General features: G+C 44.9%; 1 protein-coding gene across 10 annotated transcripts in view; it reads left to right on the forward strand.

The window, feature by feature from the left end:
- The window catches only part of C7H21orf58 (chromosome 7 C21orf58 homolog), a 29,006-nt gene that overhangs the window by 2,667 nt on the left and 9,302 nt on the right, over positions 1-17,037 (forward strand). For 5 of the 10 annotated variants that reach the window (XR_012905359.1, XR_012905360.1, XM_075934148.1 and 2 more), the window contains exons 2-6: positions 6,591-6,643; positions 12,623-12,680; positions 14,583-14,689; positions 15,315-15,380; positions 15,651-15,794. Coding sequence is in view for 8 of the 10 variants with exons in the window: in XM_075934148.1 (XP_075790263.1) it covers positions 6,591-6,643; positions 12,623-12,680; positions 14,583-14,689; positions 15,315-15,380; positions 15,651-15,794 (428 nt within the window). In the remaining 2 variants the exon portion in view is untranslated. Of the gene's footprint in view, positions 1-5,780; positions 6,644-12,622; positions 12,681-14,582; positions 14,690-15,314; positions 15,381-15,650; positions 15,795-17,037 lie in introns of those variants that run through there. The other 5 variants (XM_025179871.2, XM_075934149.1, XM_025179873.2 and 2 more) reach the window with 5 other exon arrangements.

Below are 17,037 nucleotides of genomic sequence, written 5' to 3' on the forward strand. Positions count from 1 at the left end.
ACACAGTGGGGCTCTGACTTCAGTTGGGACCTTAAGGCACTATTCTAATCTGAATAGTAAATAATAAATTGACATAACTCATCCCATTTTTAAAAAAATCAGATGATAAAGACATATACAAACTTCAGTTATCACTGATTTTGATCTCATAATTTAATGGCCAAATTAGCTTGGGAGAAAATGTACATTTTGATTAAATGAAACAGCAAGTGTATCATAGTGGTATATTTTTGTTAGTGCTGCTATTACTAGTGTGGCTTCTCTTTTATTTGGCTTCTTCATGAAGTGTTATTCCTCTACTGTGTGTTCTTCAGGAAACAAAGGGCTTGTTGCTAAGAGCACATTAATGTGGGAGATCAGTAAAAACAAAAAACAGGACTGTGTAGCACTTTAAAGACTAACAAGATGGTTTAATAGGTGATGAGCTTTCATGGGCCAGACCCACTTCCTCAGATCAAATAGTGGAAGAAAATTGTCACAACCATATATACCAAAGGATACAATAAAAAAAGCAAACACACATGAAAAGGACAAATCAAATTTCAGAACAGAAGGGGAATGGGGGGGAAGGGAGGGAGGTAAATGTCTGTGAGCTAATGATATTAGAGGTGATAATTGGGGAATCTATCTTTGTAATGGGTAAGATAATTAGCGTCTTTATTCCAGTTTGCTTGTAGAGTGTCGAATTTAAGCATGAATGACAGTTCAGAGGATTCTCTTTGAAGTGCAGTCTTAAAAGGTCTTTGAAGCAGGATGCAGGTAATCAAGTCGTTGAGACAATGTCCTTTCTGGTTGAAGTGGCAAGAAACTGTTTTTTCTTTGTGATCCTGTCTGATATCTGTTTTGTGGGCATTGATCCTTTGGCGAAGTGTCTGACATCTCTTGTACAAAGACTGAGATAGTGATATGGATAGCATTATGATCCAGATTTGGCAAAGCTCTTCGGTACATGGGTAGTCTAACTGAAGTCAGTGGGAACCATCATATGAGTAAAGACACAGTGGTTGGTATTGTGCCAAGTAGAACAGCAGAAGTAGGGATGGGAATAAAGGGGCACTCTCTACATACTTGTGTTTAGTGTCACCCATTACCTTGGGGTGGGTGGGTGTTAGCCCAATAATTCCATAATCTGTGCTTTCTTTCCTAGATGTTGTTTGACTTAGAGCTGAACAAACTGCATATTGCTAGTGTATTGGACGGACAGGGAAACTACTGTATTCACATTTCAGAGAGAGAGCACCACGTTAGTCTGTTTAATCAAAAACAAGGAATCCTGTGGCACTTTATAGCCTAACAAGTTAATTAGAGCATAATATCTCCTGGTCTGCCGCTCACTTCTGTCAGATGCATATGTACACATAGGGCCAAATTCTGCTTGGTTGCACCTTTGTGATTTTCCTGGCGTAAGGGATCTCCTGGATCAATCTGAACAAATTTTATGCCATTATTTCCAGGCTAGAATATATTTAATCAGTGACCCTCAAATGAATCAAGAGAGTATATTGCAGCTTCTGTTTTTTACCCCTCATAAAAGCTTGGTATGAAGTATGTATTTATTTTTCTATTCTCTTTTGTGACTGTTGACATGTGAACACTTCAACATAACACTAATGTGTTTGAGAGTCCAAGCAACCACCTAAACAACTACAGGCAGTCCCTGGGTTACGTACAAGATAGGGACTGTAGGTTTGTTCTTAAGTTGAATTTGTATGTAAGTCGGAACTGGTACATATTGTAGGGGAAACTCTAGCCAAACATTTCTCCAGAGCTCAGTTTTATTCTCCCACACCTCACTTCCCTCACTCCTTTATTCTCGAGCTGAGGTGTCTGCTGAGAAAAGCCGCTTCGCGTCTCCCTGGTCTGCTGGGGGGGGGGTGCTAGCTTCGCGTCTCCCTGGTCTGCTGGGGGGAAGCAGCTAGTGCGGGGTTGCCTCACCCCATTTGTAAGTAGGGATCCGATGTAAGTCGGATCCATGTAACCCAGGGACTGTCTGTACTCCATATGACAAACCACTGGAACAATATCCTTCGCTGTAATTAATGCATTTGCTGTAAAGAAAACACAAAAGATAAATTAATTTAAACTAGCAGGTTTCATGTGGGTTGGTTTTTATTTTGTTTGGGTTTTTGGCAGTGAGATTTAGTGCCTGGGAGGGAGTCACTTGGTTGATCAGACCTGGCTTTTGGGTTCACAACACATCCGCTTTTGGTCTGTTTTGTTCAACCTTATATATTTTGTTTTTGGTATTTTTTTTTTTTTTTACTTGCTTGACTATGCTGACATTAGTTTTTTGTTGTTTTATTCTGCCCTTTCAAAATTTTTGTTTGCTTCATTTGGGGTTATTAGCACTTTGTTGCATATTGCAGTCTGTGTTACTTGACTTCCCTAAAAACAGGATTATTGTTGGTCATCCAATCAAATTTTGGGGTTTTTTTAGCTTACGTCTCCTGTATCTCAATAATGCTGCCTTGCTTTTACACTTTAAACTAAATTGGTGCTCATTTAACATATTCTGGGTAGGCCCCAACCCATTCCCTTCACAGTTTTATGGTAGTTAATGCAAAATCTAGCTCTTTTGGTAGTGCTGAGAATGTTATCATGGTACTTTTGTAACTTTTCTGTGACTGGATGCAAAGATTCACATGAAAATCAGCATACAGTGAAGGTAATCTAGTCTGGATAGGGTGCGGGATTTGTATGTGAGAATACCGCTACACCCAGCCAACAGTACAGGCAGTCCCTGACTTATGTCGGATCTGCACTTACGAACGGGGCTTTTCTCGCCCCAGAGCTCATGGGCGGCGGGTCACCACCCATGTCCTCCGGGGCGAGAAAAGCTTCTCCCGGTCTCCCTGGTCTGCTGGGGGAGTCCAGCAAAGCCACTGGACCCCCCCCCCCCAGCAGACCAGGGACACCCGAGCAAAGCCGCCCAGGTGGCGGGAGTCCCGCTGCCTGGGCGGCTTTGCTCGTTTGCCCCAGAGCAAAGCCGCCCAGGCAGCGGGACTCCCACCACCTGGGCGGCTTTGCTCCTGTCCCCCTGGTCTGCTGGGGGGGTCCAGCAAAGCCACTGGACCCCCCCAGCAGACCAGGGACACCCGAGCAAAGCTGGGCTACACAGAACTGGCATCCAGATTCAGCCGCGGTTGAAACTGATCAGTTTCAGCAGCGGCTGACACCAGTTCCGACTTACATACAGATTCAACTTAAGAACAAACCTACAGTCCCTATCTTGTACGTAACCCGGGGACTGCCTGTACATTAATACATAGTCCCTCCATCCAACAAATACCCTCAGTTTGCAAGCAACTATAGGTTTTAATGGTAGAAGACATTGCAAGCAACTATAGGTTTTAATGGTAGAAGACATCCTCAACTCGATAGCCCTGTTTGTCCGAATCCTAACTGTAATATGGCAATACCAGGGACAAGAGGCAGCCCTAGAGCATAACAGCAATACTTTTTACTCCCGGGGTGGACAGGAAAACTACATGTGTGGCTTCAGAATATAATAGTCTGATATAGGGATATAAGTGACTAATCGACTATCTGATAAGCAAATGCTTATCGGATAGTCGAGTACCAACTCGACTAGTCACTCGTCTTCTCCCCGCCCCTTGCTGCCGTTATCAGAGAGAGGCAGTGTGATGGTGCACCGGGTTTTTCCCGTCTCCTGCATCCCCATAATGGCATGGACAGACTCCACCAGCCAGTAGAATAGAGGAAGTTTATTGCTTCTCCAGGATACAGCACAGCACAGATGTAATTTGGTTACAGGGCAGGCCTAGGATGCCTCAGCCCCCCCTTGAGATGGGGGAGCCTGGGCCCCTAAAATCCAGCCTGTTGCCTAGCCTGCTTCCTCCATGATACCAGACAGAAACTAACCCTCTTGCAGCCCTGCCCCCCAGCCAGGAGCGGCATTCCACCTTCCTTTGTTTCTCTCCCTGGGGGGTAGCTGGTCGGACAGGTTGAGAGACCCTTGCCTAGTGACTCATCCCCTGTTCTGCTGGGCCGTGCTACAGACAGCAGCCAGTGGGGGTCACCCACAGCCCCAGCATAGCAACCAGCAAGATACCAACACTACGTCACAGGCAGCAAGGAAGGGGGAAGCAGGAGCCAGTGCTGGGTGCAACCAGCTTTAAGCTGGTTACCCCCCAGCACCATCGCTGCTTCAGTCCCCACTCACACCAGTTCCCACTGCGGGCGCTGTACATTTCAAAAGCAGAAGTGCCTCGGAGCATGGTGGGGGGCTGTTGCCGCCAAGCAATGAGGGCTGGCCGCTGCAAACGGGGTGCTCTGGCACTATCCCCTGTTCGTGGCAAATAGGATTGTGTACCGCGAACAGGGCCTGCTGGACTCAGTGGGAGCCAGGACCGAGCAGTCCCAACTCACTCTGATCGCTATGCCTCTGCATTTTAAATGTAGTAAGAGCCCAATGGCTCTTACTACACTTAAAATACAGAGGCGCGGCGCTAGTGGCAAATTGTGTCAACTGTACGATTAGCCAGATAATCACATTTTAACATCCTTACTCTGATACTGCTTCTAGTGTGAGATATGTCAGGGTGTGCAGAAGCAGTTGTATTAAAAATAATGTTGCTGCATAGACAGAACAGGACTTGATCCTCCCCTTACCATCCTTGGTTTTACGTGTCTCTAATTTAAAACAAAAAACTAGCACTCTACAATATCAGTGAAGTGCTCGTAAAAATTAATAAGTAAGTGGCTGAGATCTCAAAAAGCTGTTGTCAGTGGAGAATCATTATCAAACATGGGTGTTTGGAATACAGTTCTGGAAGAATCAGTTTTAAATTCAATGCTGTTCGATATTTTTATCCTCAATCTGGAAATATATAAAACCACAGCTGACAAAATTAGTGGATAATCCAAAGATTGAGTGGGAAATAATAACCATTATGCAGAGCAACTGAGATAATTTGGTAAACTGAGCTCATTCAAACAAAATATATTATAAAATCAAATAACATACATCTAGGAAGAAAGACTATTATTAAAACTAATATTTACTTTAGGTCTTAATCTGAAGACCACCTTTTCAGAAGGATATTGAAAGATTAGAGATGGTGCAGAAAATAGCCTGTATGGTTATACAGGATAAATTACAGACTCACTCTTTTTTTATTAAAAACAGTAAGACATTTTTTGTTAGAGTGGTGGATGAAAAAATCTCTATGAAAGAAAGAAGATCCTATAAAACCTTATGAGCCAGGTTCCATTACCTTTTCAATGAGCTGCTGAGGTAATATCTTTTCAATAAACTTCTTCAGGGCAGACCTGAGGAAAATCTCTTGGAAAGCTTGTCTCTCTGCCTGCCAGAAGTTGGTCCAATAAAAGATACTACCTCTCATACCTTGTGGCTACGTCTACACTGGCCCCTTTTCCGGAAGGGGCATGTAAATTTCATGAGTCGTAGTAGGGAAATGCGCGGGGGATTTAAATATCCCCCGCGGCATTTAAATAAAAATGTCCGCCGCTTTTTTCCGGCTTTTAAAAAAGCCGGAAAAGAGCGTCTACACTGGCCCCGATCCTCCGGAAAAAGCGCTTTGAAGTAGGAATAAGAGCCTCCGGAAAAGGGCGCTTTTTCTGGAGGATCGAGGCCAGTGTAGACGCTCTTTTCCGGCTTTTTTAAAAGCCGGAAAAAAGCGGCGGACATTTTTATTTAAATGCCGCGGGGGATATTTAAATCCCCCGCGCATTTCCCTACTACGACTCATGAAATTTACATGCCCCTTCCGGAAAAGGGGCCAGTGTAGACGTAGCCTGTGTGTGTCATATCCTGGGACTGATATAGCTACAAGAGCACTGCCCCCTTGTAGTAGTCACCTGACCAATGTTCCTTGTAAGCTGTGTGCTTGGGTGGCCACTTGAGAGATTCAAATGCTGCCCAGCTGATTAGCACAGCTAAATGCTGTTTCTATTGGTGTTGCACATTCACAGGTGCCTTGGAGCACATAAAAATGTATTCCACACAGGGATGGAAAAAAAGTCTGCATATGGATGGCAAAGATTAGAAGGAACATTGTCCCAACACTGACCTTGTATTATGAAACCACAGATTGTTTTGTCCACTTTAACTTTTGTCTCCACTTGATGAGCTGGTAGTTCAGTGTACTGTACATAAGTTACGTAGGCCTGGAGATAAGGTTGTTTAGATTGTCAGACACTACCAACTTAGCAACCAGCCTACCTTGCCTGGACTCTCTACTAGTCATAGCGCATGCTAGCAACACCTAGGGCTGGGCTTAGTGACGCTTTGAGGCAAAGTGTAGCAACAATTAAGAAAGGAGTAACAATTTCAAGCTAAGCAACAGTAACCGTGATCTATACACATTGCAAGAGATTACAATAAGAAAGAAATAGCAAAGAAAGCTGTGCTTGGGATATCTAGGTTGCCCTTAGTAATTGATTTAAGCCTGGGAGCTTTTTTTTAATATGGCTTCTACTCTCCCCTGCTCATTTTGATGAGACTTTTTTTGGAATTCTTCAAAGATCTTGAAGGACAAAAAAACCTGATATTTTGCCGTGTAATCCATATCTAACCAACCTATTACTCTGGAAATTTGCCATGACAGACTCTTCCATGGTAGATCACATGACCCGAATGAAACTCAAACTCTTGGAAAAGGTAAGATGATGACAATGCAGCAGTCATATTTTTATATCTTAGTAACATTTCAAATAATTCCAAATATAGTTGTCATGATTTTAAAAAGCATGCAAAGCACAAGACTTGGTGATGATGAGGGACTTCCACTACTCAGACATCTGTTGGGAAAAGAAGGCAGGACACAAATTATCTAATAAGTTCTTGGAATGCCTGGAGCAGTTTTTTATTACCCAAGGTGGAGAAAGTGACTAGGGGAATAACTTTTCTAGATTTGATACTGACAGATAAGGAGGAACTAGTTGAAAACTTGAAGATGGAAGGAAGTTTAGGTGAAAGTGTTCAGGAAGTGATAGAGTTCTTCTCAGGAGTGAAAGGAGGGGGAAACTGCAGAATAAAGACAGTGGACTGTAAGAAGTCAGGCTTTAGCCAAGTCAGAGAACTGATATGTTTAGGATCCCATGAGAAGCAAGTCTGAGCTCTGGTCTACACTTAGGGTGAGGATCCACAGTACCAAGTCTCTTATTTTGAAATAAGGGTCTGGTTACTTTGAAATAATGGCTCTTGCTTTCCATGAGGAATAACAACACTATTTTGAAATAACTAGCATTATTCTGAAATAATTTAGTCTTTGTCCGCGCAGCAGGCAGTTATTTCGAAAGTGACAAAATACTGTCAAGCTGGAGGACTTGGTACTCCAACTCCTGTAACCCTCGTTATGTGAGGAATAAGGGAAGTCGGAGGAAGAGTGCTCTATCTCAAAATAAGTGCTGTGTAAATGCTCCCTATTTTGAAATAAGCAATTTCGAAATAAGATACACAATTGACATAGCTCAATTGTGTAGCTTATTTCGAGTTAAGCCCTGCTGTGTAGACATACCCTAAGTCAGGGTAGTGCATCCACATTAAGGGAGCCTGCCTCAGACTAATTTCAAGGCTTTCCTGTAGTGTGGTGTGGACATGCTATTTTAAAATAACTTACTCGGAAATAGCTCCCAAAATAGCTATTTCAAAATAAGTTCCTAAGGAAGACATACCCTGAGTGGGGAAAAAAAGAGGAGAGTTGGCACTTTTCTAAAGTGACATTATTAAGTGCACAAAAAGAAAACTATCTCAACATGTAGGAAAGATAGGAAGTATGGCAAAAGGCTACCCTAGCTTAACAAGCAGATTTTTTGTGACCTGAAACACAAAAGAGAGTCATAACAAAGTGGAAAGTAGGTCAACTTAAAAAGGATGAACTTGAAGAAAACTTACCATAAGCATGTAGAGACCAAATCAAAAAGGCCAAGGCACGAAACAAGATTAAAGTAGCTAGGGACATAAAAGGTAACAAGAAAATATTTATAAAAACATTGGAAGCAAGAGGAAGACCAAGGACAAGATAGGACCATTACGCAATGAGGAGGGAAGGACAACAACTGAAAACACTGCAGTGGCCTGAAGAGAAATGCTCTTTCTTTCCATTTTCACAACAACAGAAAGCAGTGTGCAGCATTAGAGTGTCATTTAATTCTCTGAAAATGATTATAATTATATATTATGAATGTTCTGTGAATCTTAGAACAAATTAAAGGGGGAAATATATTGATCAAGTGATTACCATCCCATAATGTCAAAGTAATAGTTAACTAAACTCCAGTTTAATCTGCCTATAAAATAAAAATGTCAGTATTGCTATCATTCAACAAAGCAGCACAAAGAGGTGCATTCCAAGGGTAGCAAGGGCTAAGGTGGATTGCTTTGGGACCCGGTGCAGTCCCCAGTGCAACTTAGGCAGCCCATCTCCAAATAGCTGTGGACTGTAGAGCCATACAGAATCTGTGCAGCACTCTGTGACTTGGCCCTTGCGTATACCTGGCATGTTTCATGCCTTGGCACATCCTCTAGGCACTGGTTTGCAGGGGGCCATGGGAATGGAGGAGATTTGGCTGGAGGGATAGGCGCTGTTCACGTATCATTTGTCCACACACTTTAAGTAAGCCCTCCATCTGTGCTGTGGAATTCCTTTTTAGTCTTGGAGGTATCAGCTGTCTGGCAGGTGAACTATTGGCTCTGTAGAACCAGAAGGGCCAAGAAAATGCTTAAGTGCAAGGCCTTCACACAACCAGGCTTGTCATATCTGAATTCCTAAAATCTGTGGGCATTCAGGACTACTCCACTACATGTCTCTAATGCTCCAAAGGAAATGATGCTAGGGTAACTGTGGGAGTGGTACTTCACAGATTTTCCAGTCCCTCATGCAAGGAATTCCCATGGAGGGAATTATCTGGCCTGTAGGCACGCAGGTTTATCCTTTAACCAAAATAGATTTACACTTGAAACATTTTGGGTTCAATAGATTTTTACAATTATCAGTCTGTTTCTACTCTGGCATGTTTCTGATATTCTAAATAGTTTGTATTTGCCAAGATTCCAAGATCAGCTCTAATTTGTTCAAGGTAGCACTGATGATTCAGCCTAGGGCACTGATCTGACCAGCTTCTCCATGTGAACAGACCCCTGTTCTCACACTGAGCAACTGAAGTCTGTGGCCTAGTCTACGCTACTGGGGGCCATCGATCTAAATTACACAATTTCAGCTACAAGTATAACGTAGTTGAAGTCAACGTACTGTGTTGAATCAATGACCGACATTCTCCTGACAACTATGCCTATGCTTCTCGTTCTGGTGGAGTACTGGAATGGATGGAGAGCACACAGTTACTGATTTGTCGTGTCTATGCTATTGCTGTCCGTAAGTCTGGCGGGTAGCATAGATGTGTCCTACAAGAGCAAAGTGTTGCTATCATGATGCAGTTGGTGAGGGACAAACATCTTCTATTTTGCCTACTTCAGGAAAAGCCTAAGGGCCTCTAAAATGAAACCCAAGAAGTGCTGTAGGGATAGTCTGCTTTGATTTGATCTACCGCTTGAAGCAATTATTCCATTAGAATTCAGCTCTCTAACATGATTCCCTGCGATTAGCAAACAATATAATCATCTGGGTGCTTGTGTTCCCTGGAAATGCACCTTTGGAAAGTATTAGGAATGTAAGCGACTAGTTGACTATCTGATTAGCAAAATATTATTGGATAGTCGACACATTAGTTGACTAATCGCTTCCCCGCCGCCTCTGTCTGAAAGGCTTAAACACAGGTTCCCTCCAGCTCCCCCCCAGCTCCACGGGAGGGGGCAGAGGCATAGCGGCAGTTCCACCTTTGAAATGTACAAGAGTCCCTGCTGGGACTCTTGTACATTTCAAAGCGGAAGTGCCCCATGGAGCCAGGAGAGTGCCCCGCTGGCCCCAGGCTCCCTGCTCCATTTCAGTCTTTGAAATGCACAAGAGCCTCTGCTAGGGCTCTTGTACATGTCCAAGGCAGAATGCCACGCAACACCTCCCCCTTTGAAATGTAGCAACAGCTCAGCGGGCTCTCGCTACATTTCAAAGCAGAAGCACCCTTATCGACTAATCATAGTCGATGGAAATGCCATCGACTGTTTGGTTAGTTGATTAATCTAATTTTAAGGTCTCTGGAAAGTATGCATATTTTTTATGAAATATGGTCCCCATTTTTTATTTCATATTTGTGTTACGTTTCACAGGTCCAGGGCCTTGGCTTCTTCTGCCATAGGCAAATGAGACTCAACAAAGATCTAGATATTGTCTTAGGTTGAGATGTGAGTTTTAGAGCGTGGTGTCCTTTTTAAACTGTGATTATATATTTCCTCAAAATATGCCAGGAGGAAAGTACCTGTACTTCCAATACACATATTTGTGTATTAAAGGGGAACCGAAAAGACTTTTTACATGTGTACTCTTTCTTTTTTGTAATATTTAAAATGGCATCAACCATTATTTTCTGTGTGTGTGTGAACACATGCGCACATACACTGAGGTTCTTCTTGTCTTTTAGACCACAAGCATTAGGATTGTCAAGTGCTCCCTTGCTTGAGTATGCTGGAGGACCTTCCAGAGGATTGGAGAACTTTCCTCAAGCCTCAGCTTTCTTAGCCTTGTCCCAGCTGTCCTGAGGTGTTCTCTCTCCCCCCGCCCCCCCCCCCCCAAAAGGAGGCATTTACCCATTTCTTCTTGCTGACTTGATCAGTTTGCTCTTGCCAGCGGGTCAAATGCCAATTTTTGCTTTTTCATTTTTTTCAAAAAAGGGAGGTGTGGTGTGAATGGGGCAAGTAAGGATGTCAGCCCTCTTCCCCCCCTCCCCCCCAGCAAGAAGGCAGAACTGGGAAGGGGGCGCACACAGCAGATATCCAGCATGGTGGGGGCAGGGTTCCCGTTACAGGTAACAGCCTGCTGAGCAGTGTTCCCTGTTAGCTGTGTGCTTGTGTGGCTGTTCAGGAGGGACTCAGATGCTGCCCAGTTGATGAGCAGCGCACCCACAACTAGGTTGGTTGTTTCTACTGATAGGGAAATTTTAATGTGTCTCAGTGCCCATACAAATTTATTCCGCACATGGATGGAAAAGATTAGAGGGAAGTTTGCTTCGGAGGGGGACCCCCAGGGTTCCAGCAAGAGGCAGCCATCTCATGAGTGTGGGAAAGGGCTCACGGTTCCAGCAGCGGTAGCTGCCTCATATGGGGGTGTCCTCAGGTGAGTGTCCCCCCCATTGGAAGAATGAAAAGGGGTGCTAAAAAGGGGGTGTTGGATCGTTCACAAAAAGCCACTGGCCTTGCTCCCATTGGTTACTCAAAACCAGTGGGCTCAATGCCTGCTCCCAGTTCCCAGCACTAAACACTCCCAAGCCTGGGAGAAGGCAGCTGCTGCAGCTATAAAACAGCAAAGCCTGTCGCCCCACTGTAGTGGTTCTCAACCTGCCACCAACGAGCACACAGCCACGGCCCATGTAACCACCTCAGGGCCATACAGGTTGTATATATGTTGTGTGGCTGTAGCCCACACAATGCAAAGTTGCATCTGGGACCCAGAATAGCAAATAGGTTGCAAACCCTTGCTCTGGCAGCTGTTTTTTTTCTTGTGAAATATGTAAAATATTTGTCCTTTGTACTCAAATAACTGTGCACCTTTACTTTAAACCTGCACTGTGTGTGACTTGCTGTCTTTGCATCTCTACCTTATTTTTGTACATCAGTATACAGTACTTGGGAGAATAGGTAAAGTCCCCCAAAAGATCTTGATCCTTCACTGTGGTGAGCTCCCTTGGGTCACGTATACTTCAAGCCCTTTATTTTATTGTGTTTTCCTGTGGGAGGTTTAGAAGTGCTTAAACTCATGTAAATCAGTGACATTTAAAAGAAGAAAAAGCTAGATGACTCTCACCTCTGGCACTGCCAGTACAGTGCTGGATTTAGGGCTGTTTACCTATCCCTGGGTGGATCACCTCTGCCTTGGAGGATTCCATGGTGGCGTGGAGGCAATGTAGCCATTTCCACATGACCACTCTTCCCTCCAGCTACCGCACAGGCTGCTGGCAGCAAATGCACGTCTAACCTGTCTTCAGAGAACCCCAGTGTTTCGCTATGGGACTTGTTCACACCAGACAAATCACCAAGGTAACCCCCCTACTGCAACCTCCAACCCTAACCCAGGGTTTTCCAGCCACAGCCAAGATTGTGGGACAGTAGCTCTGTACTTCTTTCCTGTTGCAGGTGCACAGTTCATATGACTAGCAGGTAGTGAGAGACTCCCCTTCTCTCCAACTCCATTTTAACTCCTTGTACAGGGCGTCCCCGCCCAGTATACATCCATTCCACACTAAAGTCGTTGATGCTTGTAGGAACCGATGCGTTAGAAGTCCTCCCATTCTCTGTTCTTCAGTTGCACAAAAAAACCCACCAATCTGTGCAAATGGAAGTCAGCTGTAGGGGAAAGAAATTCCCCACTTTACGTTGTTTCGCTATAAGTTCAAGTATTTTGGAATATAGCTTGGATTTATAGAGAGGACAGCCTGTATCCCAAATGAGTGTTTGTCACGCAGGGCTGGATGGTCTCATGAACCTCAGTCCCTGACTTTTAACCAGTTCTCGCAATCGCTTTATCCACAGAAACTAGAAAACGAACGTGAGACCCTGGAGAACATCGAGTCACCCCTCTCCACAACAAGTAAGAGATACAAGAGGTTCTGTATTTCAGATCAGAGTTTGATGCAGCAATTGTGAGTGATGTTCTCTGGCCTGTGCTATGCCAGAGGTCAGTGGTCTCTATGAGCCTTAAAATCTAGAAGAAGCTTTTCTCTCTTCTCTCCCTCCTCAGCCAGTGAGACAGCCGGAATTTGAGAAAGTTTCAGGAACTCAGAAAGTGCCGTATCTTTGTTATGGTGATAGAAATATTAACAGTGAGCCGGGAAAGTGGCCTCAAGCTCCTTTTGGTGCTGCCTTCTCTTTCCTCGCTTCTAGTGTCTTATACAATTGTGTAATCTAAGACAACCACTCCGCCTTCAACTCCACAGGCTGGCAGGACCTGGGGCTGGGTGAAGATGCAGCCCTTACGCAAGGGAAGCATTTGCCACTCAGCACTGACGCATCTTGAAATCAGTGCTGGAATGAAATAGCAATTGCTGCAGTAGGTGGTGGGGAAGGACATGGTATTCTAGGCAGCCATTTGATTTGCATTACTGGAATTGCCCCCCCCCCCCCCCCCGCCTCTTTATTTGTATGCATGGCCCTAAAAGAACAGAGCCGTAGCTATTTCCAAGCAGCACTGGTAAAGCAGAGCCCGTACCCTCTCCCTCTCTTCCACACACCCCCCCCCCCCCACCCCCATAATCATGATGGGGTGTTTGTAGAGGAGTCACTGTGATAGCTCTGCTGTGCCCAAGAATTCCCCTAAGCAGGAAGAATCCTTAATCATCTGGTAAGTCACTGTTGACCTGCTTTGCACCAGCAAAACTGCACAGAGCAGAAGACGTATCACAGTTTGTAGAATGGGAATCAAGTGGGAGAGAAAAGACACCAAATTATTACTGGAGGGGTAAGCAATGCTGGCCAGGTGGATGCAGACCAACATCCATAATCTCCAGGTTACTGTGAAACTTGTTCAAAGAATGCACAAGTGATGGGATGATGTTAAGGCCAAAGAGATCTTCTCTCTATGGTAACTCAGTGTATAAGTGAAACATCTTATTAGTCTGGTGTTCTTACTGAAACCATCTTCCAGTGATAGCGCCTGCCATAGTATCTGTTATCCACCATCCTTTTCTCCTCTTCCCTAGCTTCAGTAATATAGACTCGTGTCTGGGTTTGAAATCATGGCAATTTCTTAAGAATGCTAGTAGAACTCCTGACCATGAAAACTGCCTGTTGCATGAGCCAACATCTACACATGCACATCATTAATCAAGATGCTGTACACGGATGAAAAATGAACTGAATATCTATGTGCACCCACTCGCATTTCCTTCCAGGCTAAGTTTTGTGATGCAAGTTCAGTGAGCAGGACACAGAAATTTCAAATACTTCAGTAAAAAGTTTATAAGGAGCTTTAAGTGACACAAATCCTGCATTTCTGAAAGCACATGGAATTTTGAAAGTGTTCAAAATCAGCCTTGCAAGAAGAAGACTTGCTGTCACCTCTAAATCTCCATGCAGCCAAGAAGCCATTTCTGAGCTAGAATGAGACACATTAGACAAATGTCCTTTTTCAAAGTAGGATCATTTTGACAGGCTCTGTACATTCTCCTTTGCCTTTGGGTAAATCTAGAAAACATCAGGCCAAATTAAGTGTCCCAGACAAAGTTTTGCCTTAGTGAAATTAAAAATAGGACTTTATAATGCAAGCTGATTGCAGTTGAGATTTGGGAGCGGTAGTGACTGTGACTGGAGCTATACTTGGCACAATAAAATCCTTACTCATTCTTGGGACAGGATTGTCAAGAAAAGTAGCAAATAATTTTTTTTTAATTTTTTTTGGCCTGGAAGGTAATCATAACAGTAGAGTATCACATGAGACATTTCCTAGAGTTAACCCACTACTGCTGAAGCACCTCTCTCTTTGTTATCCTTTAAGGGGGCATCAGAGCCGATCGGATTCCTCTTTCAGGGACTAGCGATGGACATGAGAATGCACTGCAGAATGCGCTGAAACGAAGGAAAGACCTCCTGCAGAAGCTGAGGGTAAGATCTTACCTGTATGAAGAGGTGACAGCTGCAGGGAATTTGAGTGATTACGCAGTATCCTGAAGGGGGGGGGTCTCACACAAGCAGTAGCTTTGCAATAGCAGCTACCAGACTATGCTGGAACAGCGTGGCTCAGGGCTGCATTGATCTCGGGATCTCTGTATCAAAAGTGGCTGGGCTTGGAGAGGCATATAAAAGGGAAGTGTAAACCATGAATGCTCTTTTACCGTATTCGGGGGATAGCTGGGGAAATGCTGCTGTCTGAGGGAAGGCGGCTTCACACATGCAGCCAAACAGATCACCCCTTAAAGCTCTTCGGGAGCTTGTTGTATGGACCGCTGCTACTGGAGCTAAGTGAGTTTCTCAGGACTTGGCATCCAGGGAACAGAGTGTCCCAGAGCAATGTGGGGAGGGGAGGGAGGGAGGAGAAAGCAATGTTTGTCCAGAAAAGCAGGCAAAGCTGTGCACCGTAGCTGTGCAAGGAAAGAGGATGATGGGATAACTAACTAGCCAGTTCTGTCCTGGGACTTCACTATGAAAAGCAAGTATTGCTGGGGCAGATCTCCTTAGCCAGGATGCAGCTCAAGCGGTAGGCCATGAACTGGCTCTCTCTATGGCGCAGAAGGAAAGGAATCGCCCGTATCGCCCCATTTCCCGAACCTTCAGACTGGCTGAGGAGCTACTGTGGGTGAGTCAGATTCATCGCTGGTGTGGAATCATTAGCGTTACCTCAGGGCCAAAAGTAGCCCTGTGAGCATGCTTGTGTTTGCTATTGTTACTGCCCAGGGGTGTCTCTCTCTAATGGAAGTGACGAGGAGTCCTGTGGCACCTTACAGACTAACTGAAGTGTAGGCGCATAAGCTTTCGTGGGCAAAGACCCACTTTGTCAGATGCATGTAGTGGAAATTTCCTCTCCTCTGTCTCTAACGGGAGCTCCTGCATCACTTGGATCTTTCAGGAGCAGCACCTTCTGGAAGAATTCTCACAGCCTTATATCTTGTCAAGAGATCCCAGAAAGAGCTACAAGCCAGCACCAGGACCAGCTTACCTGCCTTCTGCTCTGGCTCCTGCACCAGAGCCACCTAGGATCATCCAGCACACAGTAAGATCTTCCCCATGTCAGTACATGGGTATACACCGACAGTGGATGCTACAAGTATGGGTCAGATTCTGTGACTTTCTGCGACTTTTGTCACATTTTCTGCTTCCGCTTCAGCCCTGTGTCCTGGACAGTGGGTGCCCTTTAGCTGTTAGTCTCCCCTGGGTGGTCAGCACCCCTCCCTTATTTTTAGTAAAAGTCACAGACTGGCCATGGGTGAATCACTACCACCTGCTTAAAGTGTGAAAGAATCTTGTCGTTGCCCCAGCTCTGCCAGCAGCACGAGTGTTCTCCCCTGGCACTGCGCACCCGTCTCTTCCCGTCTGCAGGCTTAGCATTGAGCACACCCCACCTTGCTACAATCCAGGGCCCAGAACACTGCCTCGATGCAAACAGGGCCCCCGACTTCATAGACTTTCTCTCAGTTCAACTCTCCATAGGAGAAGGCACCCAGATGTGTGGATAGTGACACCAAACAAGCTTGAGTTAGAGTCACATGAAAGCTAGTAAAAGGCTTTGGAAACAGAAGGTTACAGACAAAAGAAAAATACAAAACAGCCAACAGCTTATACTTATGAACAAGGTAGCTAGAGAGTCAGCACCTATGGATCTGATGGATCACATGGATCACATTGGGCCTTAAAACTTGAGCCTCTGATTCTCATTGATTGGAATAATGGTGGCTGCCTTGATGGGCAAGTCTCAGAGGGAAGCTAGAAATAAATGGCCTTTCCATGCCTGTCATGCCAAGTGTTGAATTCATATGGTTTGTGTTTCCAGTTCTTGTTTAGCAATTCACACTCTGTCCTCCCTCCAGTAGCACTTAGCCCGTTCAGAGATTGATGTGTCTGGAGCTGTGCACCCGTCCTTACCCATACATAGAATATGCACCTGTGTAGGGCACCCAAAAATTGGGGCACCGCTGGGTCTTAATGTCCCTCCCGTCTGCCTCTTCCTATCCCTGTTCTGTGGCTCTACCCACCACTACTCCCTAGTCTCTGGTTTGGGTCTGGATTACAGACTATTGTCATACTAGCCAATTAGCCCGCCACAAAACGGGATTTTCAGATTTCTCCTCCATGTCGGTCTTCTCTCCTGAGCCTCCAGTCTCTTGCTCCGTCTCTCTCTCTCCTCCTCCTTCTGCCTCCCCCCCCTCTCTCTCAGCTCTCCTCCATCTTCTGCCTCTCTCTCTGTCTCTCTCTTTCTCTTCTCCCCCTCCTGCCTCTCACTCTCCCTTTCTCTTCTC

The sequence above is a fragment of the Pelodiscus sinensis genome, chromosome 7, assembly GCF_049634645.1.
Source record: "Pelodiscus sinensis isolate JC-2024 chromosome 7, ASM4963464v1, whole genome shotgun sequence".
Taxonomy (NCBI): Eukaryota; Metazoa; Chordata; order Testudines; family Trionychidae; genus Pelodiscus; species Pelodiscus sinensis.